At 32.5% G+C, this 13,387-nt stretch overlaps 1 protein-coding gene across 16 annotated transcripts in view; it reads right to left on the reverse strand.

Annotated features, from left to right (window-relative positions):
- The window catches only part of LOC145240046 (TBC1 domain family member 22B-like), a 128,306-nt gene that overhangs the window by 65,445 nt on the left and 49,474 nt on the right, over positions 1 to 13,387 (reverse strand). Inside the window, exon 1 of one of the 16 annotated variants that reach the window (XM_080103647.1) lies at positions 6,848 to 7,021. The exons of 14 other annotated variants lie outside the window; for them this stretch is intronic. In XM_080103647.1, the coding sequence (XP_079959773.1) occupies positions 6,848 to 6,885 (38 nt within the window). In that variant the 5' untranslated portion in view covers positions 6,886 to 7,021. Of the gene's footprint in view, positions 1 to 6,847; positions 7,022 to 13,387 lie in introns of those variants that run through there. One more of the 16 variants, XM_080103645.1, reaches the window with a different exon arrangement.

Genomic DNA, 13,387 nt, shown 5'->3' on the forward strand with positions numbered 1-13,387 from the left:
GTAATTATTTAAATTATTTAATTGTTAAAACTATCAGTAATTATTTAAATTATTTAATTGTTAAAACTATCAGTAATTATTTAAATTATTTAATTGTTTAAACTATCAGTAATTATTTAAATTATTTAATTGTTTAAACTATCAGTAATTATTTAAATTATTTAATTGTTTAAACTATCAGTAATTATTTAAATTATTTAATTGTTAAAACTATCAGTAATTATTTAAATTATTTAATTGTTTAAACTATCAGTAATTATTTAAATTATTTAATTGTTTAAACTATCAGTAATTATTTAAATTATTTAATTGTTTAAACTATCAGTAATTATTTAAATTATTTAATTGTTTAAACTATCAGTAATTATTTAAATTATTTAATTGTTTAAACTATCAGTAATTATTTAAATTATTTAATTGTTTAAACTATCAGTAAGTATTTAAATTATTTAATTGTTTAAACTATCAGTAATTATTTAAATTATTTAATTGTTTAAACTATCAGTAATTATTTAAATTATTTAATTGTTTAAACTATCAGTAATTATTTAAATTATTTAATTGTTTAAACTATCAGTAATGCTAAAATCTATATCACCCCTCCTCACAAGTGCATTTTTACGTTTGAGAAAATATGTGCACATTTTTTTTTTTTAATTCCATTTTTTACCCCAAACAAGGCACAGTGCCACTTTGATAAAGGAGCTACTATTAGAGACATAAGTTGCAGGTATACTATGTAGGGAGTTGAGCAGCAAGAGGTCTGTTTACATTACACTTGAACTTCTGCATGTTAGTACAGTTGGGAGAGTAGGAACCCCGAAAGGTGTTGCAAAGTCTAGCAGTTCTGGGGAAAAAAAACTATTGGAGTAGAAGGCTTTCTTACATCTAGGGATCTCTATCGTGTAGGAGTGGGTTTTGCTGATTGTTGGGTTTGTCGGGCATATTTACCTGGAGGGAGTACAAAGGCTTGTAGTTCGTCAGAGCATCCACCATTAAAATATTTGTAGAACAGGCAGAGGGATGCAACATTTCGTCGATGGGACAGAGGCTAAATCTTAAATGATAGTTCACGACCTACCAGGTTGGCGACTCTTTTGAACCCTGTCCTGGAGAGAGAGAGACAGGTAGCAGATGCACCAGCCCAAATGTGACAACAATGCTCCATACATGGGCGAATGGTGACTGTAGAGATACAGGATAGACGTAAGTAACTTTCTAGCACAGTAAAGAGAGCCCACTTTCCTTGCAGCAGCCCTGGCAATACCTTCAATGTATCTGTTCCAACTCATGTTCCCTATGAACGTTAAGCTGAGAGGTTTGAAAGAAGTACTTTCAGGTAATGTATTTTTAGCCATTGCTATTCGTGGTAGAGAAGGTTTCTTGTAATTATTGAAGGAAACCAGCTTAATTTTAGCAGCATTGAATTTTACCATCCATTTTTGTTCCCATTCAACTGCAGATTGGAGGTCTTCCTCTAGTGTTTCTGCCATTTTCTTAGACATGTGTCCATTTGTTTTCCCCTCGTGCCTATTTTGGAGCATGGTGTCATCAGCAAATATACCCATCTCAGAGACTATTTTATCAGGGAGGTCATTTATGAATATTAGGAATAATAAAGGTCTAAGGATAGACCTCTATATCATATTGTTTAGAAGTACGATTGTCGAAGACAACCTGGATTCTTCTCTTATTTAAGAAGGATTTAATTATGTTAAGTATTCGTCCAGTGATACCATATAATTTGATTTAGTTTTATGATAAGTGAGGAAAAATAGCAACTAAGAGATTTATGAAGAATCGGAATCGTGAATTTAGTGCTGAATCGGCAATTGTATCTGAATCGGGGGGGAAAATATTGGAATCGTCTCATTAACATATATAAGAAAATAGGCCTATTGGTTAAAAATTATGAATTTCTGTACATTTATAAAAATGAAAAAGAAAATTATAAGCATTAATATGAATTTTGATATTTCAGATAAAGGTTTTTAGTGCTTGTTTGGAATTAACAAAAATTGGAAAAATTGAATTTCAGATTAATGCAATGTTATCTACTTAATTGTCAAAAAAGAAAAGTTAAAATTAGCAATATATTACGTTATTGGTGCCCCGACAAAAGGAGGGTGGACCTGTAAATTCACCCTTGTCCATTTGCCTGTTCACACTTTTCTCAATAACTTCACCTTGGAATTTTTTTTAAGTGTTGAAAAAGCTTCGACCAGAACTTGCCCCCATACTTACAAAACTGTTTAAGCGTTGCCTTAAGGTGAAGTGCTTTCCAACACCCTGGAAAACCTCATCAGTATGCCCTGTATTTAAGAATTCAGGTGATAAGTCATCTCCCTCTCAGTACAGTAGATCTACAGCAGATGTGCTAACAGTTATATCTCATATGATTAGTGAATCTCTTGACAAAGGTTTCCTTTCTAGGGCAATTGCTCTTGACATATCAAAGGCCTTCGATAAGCTATGGCATAAAGGCCTAATTCACAAGATTTCCAGCTACGGTATAACTGGAAATGTTTTCTCAATTATTAAATCATTTCTCTCTGATAGGCTCATAAGAGTAGTGGTTGATGGGCAGAAATCAGAGGCCTACAGTATTAATGCTGGAGTCCCTCAGGGGTCTATCATGGGCCCAACTCTCTTCCTGATCTACATCAATGATCTTCCAAACCACATCCTTAGATCATTCGTAGACATTTATGCTGACGACACTACCATCTATGGTAGCACTTTGAAGACCGTAAAGACCAAGTTCTCTCTGACTCTCCTCTGATCTTGAGCAAGTGGTTCAATGGGGAAAGAGGTGGTTTGTTACTTTTAATGCATCTAAAACCAAGCTTTTATCTTTACATCAATGGAAATGAATGGCTTCCTTCTTGGGGAGGCCTCATGTTTTGACAAGCTTCTGGGCTTGACCTTTACTTCTGATCTGAAATGGAACACGTACATCAAGTATGTTGTCAAGGTCGCTGGGAAAATGGTGGGATCCTTCTACCGTTCCAGAAGATATCTCACTACTGACGCAATTCTCTAGCTGTATAAAAGCCAAGTACGTCCAAAGATGGAGTACTGCTGCCACATCTGGGCAGGAGCTGCTAAAAACAGCCTATCCTGCCTTGACAGAGTACAAAATAGGCTTCGTGGCTTAGTGGGAGATGCTCTTTTCTCTTCCCTACAACCTCTCTTCCACAGAAGAGACGTTGCGAGCCTGTCTTTGTTTTATCGTTATTTCCATAGCAAGTGCTCGTCCGAGCTCCAATCTCTGCCCCCCCCTCGCCAATCTCTCACAAAAAACACTCGTCTAGCTGAAACCACAGTCAGTAATTTTCTCCACTCTTTATCTGTGCCTAAATCAAAACGTAGATTCCATGAACAAAGCTTCTTTCTTAGAAGTGCACCCCTGTGGAACTCTGTTCCGTTTGCATGTTTTCCACCAGACTACAACTTGGATGTCTTCAAGTCCAACATAAACAAATTCCTGATGAATCGCCCCCTTAAGTTAGACACTTTATCAAATCTCTAATATTAGCAATTACTACGATACTATCCCATTGATTACTGTTCGCGCAATAACCCTTATCCCCGAGTGGCTTCTGGGCCTTGATAAGGGGTGACCGCCATGTAAAAAAAAAAAAAAATGATACGAGTAAAAAAGTAACGGATTTTCCGAGAAAACTCCGGTTGCTCGCCTAGGGGTGCCTTTTGGGTTAAAATGGCTAAAATTGAAACTTTTGTGCTTATTAAAAAAAATTGATGCCTTGGATTTTTATAAAACTTTCTGAAAAGTTGTAACTGATTTTTGTTTGTCTATACTTCGCGTTAACTCTTGGGTGTGCCCCAGGGGCTCTTTTAGAGCTAATAAAAACACTCCCTTTTTGGGACTATTTTACCATATTTGTCCAAAATTTTCTGTGTGTATCAATTTAGCAGTTTTGCATGGTGCTGAACTCAAATGTAAATATGTTAAAGCCTTGGGGACTTTTGGGGCTAAATGAGGGGGAGGGAAAATGATGGACTTAGTCATTTCTTTTTTTTGCATGGTGAAAAACTCAAATTTACATATGTTAAAGCCTAAAACTGCACTGTTTGTTCATTTCCACCAGGATTTGAAGTCCCTTGGGGACTTTTGGAGCTAAATGGGGGGCAGTGCTGAACTTAATCATTTCTTTATGCCTCGTTCACTGTGCATTCACGGCGGACCATGCATATGCTTCACTTGTTACATAAAATATTTACTTTCACAATCCAATGATCTGCCATTATTGAGTTACCTTGCCTGCTGTCATAAGAACTCTATTGTTTATTATTGTTTTTTAAAGCAATTAACATTAATAATTAATTTTATACTTTATCATTTTTTGTAATTGTGGGATATGTTACTAATTTCGACATGGCAATTAAGTAAATGTCATTGCTTTCAATTGAAATTCAATTTTTCAATTTTATATTTCAAACACAAAGTTTTCTTTTCATACAAAATCAACAAGAAACTTTTATGAAGAATTGGGCAACAGATACATTTAGGTTTGTTTTTTTTTCAATCTTATCATTTTTTAATGTTTTTTTTTTTTTGCTTTGACTAACGAGTCAAGAGAATAAAGTTTTTTTTTTGCTTTGACTAACGAGTCAAGAGAATAAAGTTTGTTTTTTTTTGCTTTGACTAACGAGTCAAGAGAATAAAGTTTGTTTTTTTTTGCTTTGATTAACGAGTCAAGAGAATAAAGGTAACTGAAACGAATAAATTGACGGTAGAACGGCAGCTGAAATCTTCACATATTATCACCCAAAATGGAAAACAGCAATTCTTCCCCTTTGTCACAAACTCTGCTCAAGAAATATGAGAACTAAATTGAAGAAAAGCAAAATTTAGTTTTTGTTTGTTCACAAACTCCAAGTATTTTGGAGAATGACCCACCCATCCGTCACCCCCGTAAAGATATACTCTTAAAGTAGATTACCTGAAGTAGTTAAGAGAATTTGAGACTGGTTAGTACTAAAACGGGTGACTATTTGGGGAATACCAAGTGCTGTATGTGCTCTCCACCTATCTCTGCATTGTTTCTAGTCATGCTGAACTTCTTTCCACTGGAATCAGACCAGTATCGAATAAGGAGAGGATGGGATTGTGCAACTCTTGCCACACAATTCCATGTGCAGCTACTCCTACATCGTTTCAAGACTTAACGGAGGTGACGACGATGATATTTGCTGGGCATCTATAAAAAGGAACTACAATATTTTTTTACTTTAATTTATTTATAACTTTAAAATCATAGAAAAAAAATTAATTTATTTATAACTTTAAGATCATAGAAAAAAAATTAATTTATTTATAACTTTAAAATCATAGAAAAAAAATTAATTTATTTATAACTTTAAAATCATAGAAAAAAATTTAATTTATTTATAACTTTAAAATCATAGAAAAAAATTTAATTTATTTATAACTTTAAAATCATAGAAAAAAATTAATTTATTTATAACTTTAAAATCATAGAAAAAAATTAATTTATTTATAACTTTAAAATCATAGAAAAAAATTAATTTATTTATAACTTTAAAATCATAGAAAAAAAATTTATTTATAACTTTAAAATCATAGAAAAAAATTAATTTATTTATAACTTTAAAATCATAGAAAAAAAATTAATACGAGATTGAGAGCTTGAAGTTGAAATGCACAAGGATTCTTGTTCATTCTTGGAAAATGCAAAGTTAATGTGTTCCACTTCCAGCCTTTTACACAATATTATTTTTTAACCTTTTGTAAACTAAGTTCCTTATTCATAGTGTGTGTGTGTGTGTGTGTGTGTGTGTGTGTGTGTGTGTGTGTTGAGAAAAATATGGCTGAACAACAACTTTTGGCCACGATTTTATACAACATGCCAGCTTAAATAAAAAAAGACCGCTCGGCGAATGGAAAAGATATCCAGAAAAATCGGAAAAAGAATCAGTCATACATACTTGAATAATGACTTGCTGCCAAGAGTTTTCCAATGAAGGACTTACTCCTAAGTCCTTCATTGGAAAACTCTTTTGCTTTTAAGTCAATTAGTCACTGCATTAATTTGCTTCTAAATATTTATGCTAGTCCTAAAATTATTGTAGGATCATCAGCTGTTTACCATGAAAAACTGCTTTGGATATTTAAGAACAAAACAGTATCTTATTTCAAGGCTTGCCAGCAGTGTTGACCAAACACCACCTCTCTTTAAAAACAATAACAAAAACGTGCCGGATATCAGTTTTAGCATTTTTTTTTAACTCCAGGTGTGCGTATATATATATATATATATATATATATATATATATATATATATATATATATATATATATATATATATACACACATCAGGGTTTTCTTTCTAAAAATAGAAAAAGGAGAAAGAGAGAGTCATATGCTATTGGATTCGATCATCTGTTAAACTAGGTCCGATGTTGATAACCCCAAATTAGAATAACACAAGTTAGTTTATTTTTACATTTCCTTTCAGAAACACACCATGGAAATAGTTACGCCCAGATTTTGATGTATATAAACAGCAACTGTGACATGTCTGTGACATAGATTAATAATTTAATGTAAAAGTTTGAATTAAAAAAAAAAAAAAAGAAAATAGGGATTTTGAATAGCAAGTTTAAGATTTTTGCTTAGTATAGCCAGAAATGCAACCAAACTGAAACATTTACAGGAGCTGGATTTATGAAAGTTTAAACCAACACAGGAGAAAGGGGGGGGGGGGATCACAAAACAAATTTTAAGAGAGAGAGAGAAAGAGAAATAAACAAGAGAGGTAGGGAAGGGGTTAAAAAAACAAGAAAATTGTTTTCTCTCTACCTGTTTAAACAAATAACTGATGACAAGTCAATCAGCATCCTGATGACCAGGAAAGACTAGTAGTCGACCATAGGGCAGGCACAGTTTTTAGTAAGATGGTGACTTGTCAGCAATATTGGAAGCTGACTAAGGAAGGAGAGAGAGAGATTGCCCAAGAAATCCAAACAAACATCAGCAGCAGTGTCTCTCCACCCTCTTTAAGAAGAAAAATGCTCATCAAAAAGCGAGATGCTGAGTGGGCAGAAAATACAACTTGAAGTGGCCCAGTTTGTGTGTGTGAGAAAGAGGGAGGAAGGGGGCAAAAGGAAGAGGAAGAAAATGCTTAAAGTATAAAAAAAAAAAAATACTAATATTTAAAAGTTAAGATAAAAAAAATAGAAAAAATGAGGAAATTATACTTGGATTCTGCAAAGAAAATACATTTGGATTTCTTCAAGAAAAAAAAGAAACTTTTTAAAGTTGGTCAATTTTCTTTGCACTATTAAAAACAAGTGAAACTAACGAAACAACAGAATGTGAGATAGATTTGTATAATTATCTGGACCACAATCAGACACACTGCACCCCACAATCACCAAGACAACCATTAACAGGATATATTAGACTTGGGTTCTGGGCTCTATGCCCCTATGTTCATAAGTTGAGCATTCTGGTAAGGGTGATTGCCTTTTGCTATTAACAATAATGCATAGCTCTTAGAATGCAGAAGAAGTCTAGAGTTTGTCAAGACAGTTAGGTTTCAATCCCAGGTTGAAGTGTTTGCTTGTACAGCCACACTGAAGAGCTAAAATTGAGCTAAATTTTCTATTGATGATATAAATAGAATTGGTCTGCGTGTCACGATAGGACTGCAAAATGAAAATATTTAAATTCCACCACCCCCTCCACACCTAAAAAAAAAAAAAAAAAATAAAAAAAATAAAAAAATTAATGAATTTTGTAAACTTTGAGTAAAGATCTATGAAAATGTAATAAAAATCTTTTTTAAAAATACACAAGTCAGTCATGAGACGGCATATCTCTGACCAACAAAGTACAAACGGATTGAAGTCTTACCTAGGCCATACTTCTCCATATTGTATTTAGAGAGTTATAACATTGAAACTAAAAAACTACTAATAATAACTAAAATGTTTTTAATTTCGAAAACTCGGATTCCAAGCTAACAATACTCCATACACCCAACAGGTAATAAAGAAAATTATCGAAAGAAAAAAAATTTTGTCATTCAATATTTTCAAATACTTGTAAAAGTGTACAAGTGGCGGAGGAAAAAAAAAAAAAAAAATCATATTGTATTGCCTTCCAGAAACATCTTTTGATAAAACTCACAATGTTTTAAGCAAAGTACAATATCCTCCTCATTCTTAAAATATATTTAACTAGCCTGGGTGCTCAGCGTTGCCTGAGTGTTTGTAGGTGTGTAAAAAAAAGTGGTAGTAGATAGGCTCGAACCCTTGACATGAAGGTGAAAAGAAAGTGAAAGAAAATCTGACGTCTTACCTTTACTCCATGACGCGACCGGAAGTGTAAACTGTTCAAATTTAACGTAGTCAATCAAAAAGATGACTTGCAGAAATAGCGTTGCTTTTAAACCTCCCACGAAAGTCGTTTTTAATGTGGGGGGAAAGCAGCTCCTCCAAAAAAAGGGGGAGCTCTAGCAGTATCCAAATAAATAGTAATTGTCTCAGTATGAAAGGTTTTCCCTACATTGACCAAGGACCAATTACAGAATAGATACTACCCGGCCAGAAGGCCAGGTGGATGCATTTGCGTTCGATTAGTTTCACTTTATACGAAAAAGACAAACACTCAAAATGAGGGAATTTTTTGAAACTCAATCAAAAAAAAAAAAAAAAAAAAAAAAAGATAGAGACGATGTTCGTTTACGAATCTGAGAGATTATGATCTAGGAAGTATTAGAAAACTTCACCCAGAATCTAGCCGACGCAAGAACCCAGACGCAAAATGCCTTTCGTGTACATACACAAACACGTGCGCCCATTTTGCCTTTTATATATTAGACTAGCAGGGGTGTCCGGCATTGCCAGGGTGTTTAGAGCAAAAACTAAACAAACAAAAAAAGTGCGAAGGTGGAAAAGAAAGTGAAAGAAAACATGAGATCTTACCGCTACGCCACGATGCCATAGGAAGTGAAAAGCATTCAAATTTAACAATGTCAATCAAAAAGTTGACTTGCAGTTAAATGAATGAGTTCACGCAGGCACAGAAATAAACGTCTGGCTGCGGGCCAGTTAAACTTCCCGCTTTCTGCTGTATTTATCTGTTTCACCACGATGTTGGGGAAAACCAGTTCCCCACAAAAAGTGGAGCTCTGGCAGTGTCCAAATGAATAGCAATTGTCTGATATGAATAAAAGCATTGATCAAAGCTAATTGCCTTTTTTGGACATTGTGGCTGAGAAGGATTGTGAACACATTTGCTTTGATGAGTTTTGCTTTATTTATATGAAGCAGAAAAACAAACACACGAAAGGACGGAATAGAGGGAATTTTTTAAAAGTCAATCAAAATAAATGTCGAGACGTCCGTTCGCAAATCGTAGATATTATAATCTAGGGAGTATAAGGAAACTTGTAAATAAATGTAACCTTGTCGAGAAGCCCGGTGAAAAAAGCCTTTCGTGGACATACAAAAACGCATGCGGCTATTTTGCCTTTTATATATATAGACTAGCGGAGGGTACCCGGCATTGCCCGGGTGTTTGTAGGTGTGTGTTTTTGGGTAAATGAAAAGAAAAATCGTTGGTTGGTTAAAAAAAAAAAAAAAAAAAAAAACGAAGCCTTGACGCGTTTATTAGGGGGAGTATCTCGTCTTGAAATGAAAGCAACTGTCTGATATGACGAAGACGACACTGACCAAACGTTACATCGCTTTCTAGAAACCACTGGCCGTGGGCCAGTAATTCGAATTAAGTTTCGCTTTTTTTATACCGAAAAATGAAAGCAACACGTGCCGATCTGAAAATGTTGAATATTTAACGTTTCAAAGTCGGGCAAATTAAATAAAGAGGCGACCCCCCTTGTTAAGTTGTAGATATTATCATTTAGATGTGATATAAAAAGTTTTAAAAATGAGCGACGGCCTCGAGAATCCGCCGGAAAAAAGCCTTTTGAAGACATACACAAAAAGCGAACATACATACACATTTTCACTTTTTTATATATAGAGATAACTAAAATGAATATATTTCTGATCAGGTTGAAACTATGCATCATTGTTACCATTATAAAAGCACATCAGATCTATACATCAAATAAGAAAAAGAAAAAGTTAAGATTTTGTTAAGGTTTCAACCATAATCAAACTTTTAAAGGTCAAACACCATATAAAATGTAGAATTGGTTACATTATGGTCCAAGTAATGGAACTCAAGAATCAACAGAACCAAAGTTATCACAAAAAAAAAAAAAAAAAAAAAATGTGACCTTAACCTAGATAAGACAAAATTAAATCAGTCCTGAAATCATGACCAATATTTTGACCAAGTTTGGTGACGATTGGTTAAGTGATGTAGGTACACAAACAGAGACAAAATATCAAAAACATAAGGTCACTGGTACATGTAATAAACTAAACGTGATGCCGTCATTTCAAAATTACAATGGACAAAAAAAGTATTTTAGACCTTAAAGGTAGGTTTATGAAATGTAAAAATTATCAGTGGAACTGTTTAATATTGAACTTCATAATTTTTCAGTTTGAAGACAACCATAATGACATTACCCTTTAAACTAACTAAAATAACCAATTATTTTTTTAATCATCTACATCAGGTCAAACATGTAGCCCATAGATTGCATGTGGCCTACCGTAGACACGCTTGCGACCCACATAAATAAGTCTTGTTGATAAATGTCAATTTTGAATTTATGTATAACGCACTTTTTGCTATTGTATTGAAATTGTTGTAAGCCTGTCTCTGCTTCATCATTATTTTCTTGGCAAGTGCTCGTCTGAGCTCCAATCTATGCCCCCCCCCCGGCCTGACTTTTACAAAAACACTCTTCTAGTTGAAACCACTATCAATAATTTCTCCAAATCTTTATCTGTGCCTAAACCTAAACTTAGATTCCATGAACAAAGCTTCTTTCTTAGAACTGCATGCCTGTGGAACTCTGTTCCGTTTTCCTGCTTTCCAACTGACTACAACATGGTCATCTTCAAGTCCAATGTGAACAAATTCTTGATGAGTTGTCTCCTTAAGTAATCAAATTTACATAATTTACACTAACGATTATTACGATATTGTCCCATTGACTACTGAACACTCATTAACCTTTATCTTCGAGTGGCCTCCGGGCTTTAAAAAAAAAAAAAAACTCTTCTATTTCAGGTGGAGTTATCTCCTCCTTTTTACCTCTGTTTTGAAAGTTCTTGCATGGAGATGCGAGAACGAGAAGAGACAGACGTTGACAGATGTTAATGAAAGGATACCATTGAATCCAGGTAAATGAAGCGGACAAATATTACTTGTGCAGCGATAAAACTTCTCAAATGCACTTGTGATATTAGGTTGTATAAAAGTGTAAACTTTGGCCAATATCGAACTTCCTTCTTTAACCGGATTTTTCAATTATCAATTTTTTATAATTATCAGAGACATTCCAATACAAATCCTATCTAAGAACACTTCCAGACACATCAAGTACATTTGTGTGAAATAAAAACATGAATAAATAAAATCGGCCCAGCCATTTCAGAGTCTATAGGAAATTAACGAAAATACCGGTTTTTAGTGCTATATACTAATTTGGAAAGAAAATTCTGACTCATTACTCAAGGATTTATTGATATACTAGCATTTCAGCCCGACATTGCCTGAGTGTTGAGCAAAAAAAAAAAAAAAAAAAAAAAAAAGGCGGAAATTTTTTTTTTAACTTTGACCCCTATTATGACCCCTTAACATTTGTTTAGGGCTCAAATTACGTTATTAAGTTAGATCCATGTCCAAGGAACCTATATCTAAAATTTCAAGTGTTTAGACCCAAAATTGTTGGAGGAGTTTGGTAGAGTTCTCAAATGTCAAATCGTTGAACTTTGACCCCTTAGCAGCCAAATTTCTGGCCGAAAACCGATTACAAAGATTTTCCCAAATCTCAGTACCCTGTATAGCAAATTTCGAGTCTGTAGACTGAAAATTGACAGAGTTATTGTATAGGAAAATGTACACAGACACGTTCACTTATATATATATATATATATATATATATATATATATATATATATATATATATATATAATAAAAGAAAAGTGTGTGTGTGTTTAGCTAGAAAGAATAGCTAGTCAGAGGAGAAAGATAGAAGTTTTAACAGAAATAGGTTACATCCCAGCCCCAGGACAACACCGGGTAATCTGGTTAGTTATATAATAAGTTAAGAGTTATTTTTGTTTATTAAGGTTACCACTAGAAATGAAAAATTATATATGAAGAATTAAATTATTGTTGTAAATTCTAATTGTTTTTTAAAAAATAAATGAGTGTAAACATTCATAAATTTTTGATCCGCGTCATCTTTTACATTAGTTTAGTGATTATGTTATTACAATTGGATAATTCTGATTTGTAGCAATATTTAAAAAAAAAATAGTGATTATGTTATTACAATTGGATAATTCTGATTTGTAGCAATATTTAAAAAAAAAAATAGTGATTATGTTATGACAATTGGATAATTCTGATTTGTAGCAATATTTAAAAAAAAAAAAATAGTGATTATGTTATTACAATTGGATAATTCTGATTTGTAGCAATATTTTAAAAAAAAATAGTGATTATGTTATTACAATTGGATAATTCTGATTTGTAGCAATATTTTAAAAAAAAATAGTGATTATGTTATTACAATTGGATAATTCTGATTTGTAGCAATATTTAAAAAAAAAAATAGTGATTATGTTATTACAATTGGATAATTCTGATTTGTAGCAATATTTAAAAAAAAAATAGTGATTATGTTATTACAATTGGATAATTCTGATTTGTAGCAATATTTAAAAAAAAAAATAGTGATTATGTTATTACAATTGGATAATTCTGATTTGTAGCAATATTTAAAAAAAAAAATAGTGATTATGTTATTACAATTGGATAATTCTGATTTGTAGCAATATTTAAAAAAAAAATAGTGATTATGTTATTACAATTGGATAATTCTGATTTGTAGCAATATTTAAAAAAAAAATAGTGATTATGTTATTACAATTGGATAATTCTGATTTGTAGCAATATTTTAAAAAAAAAATAGTGATTATGTTATTACAATTGGATAATTCTGATTTGTAGCAATATTTAAAAAAAAAATAGTGATTATGTTATTACAATTGGATAATTCTGATTTGTAGCAATATTTTTAAAAAAAATAGTGATTATGTTATTACAATTGGATAATTCTGATTTGTAGCAATATTTAAAAAAAAAAAAAAAAAAAAAAAAAAAATAGTGATTATATTGGTTTTGTTTACAAGAATTGATTTCTTTAGTTTTAGCGGGGGGGGGGCATATCATAGATTAATCGAG

The sequence above is a fragment of the Euprymna scolopes genome, chromosome 19 (genome assembly GCF_053919585.1).
Source record: "Euprymna scolopes isolate OS-2025 chromosome 19, ASM5391958v1, whole genome shotgun sequence".
NCBI classification, from domain to species: Eukaryota; Metazoa; Mollusca; class Cephalopoda; order Sepiida; family Sepiolidae; genus Euprymna; species Euprymna scolopes.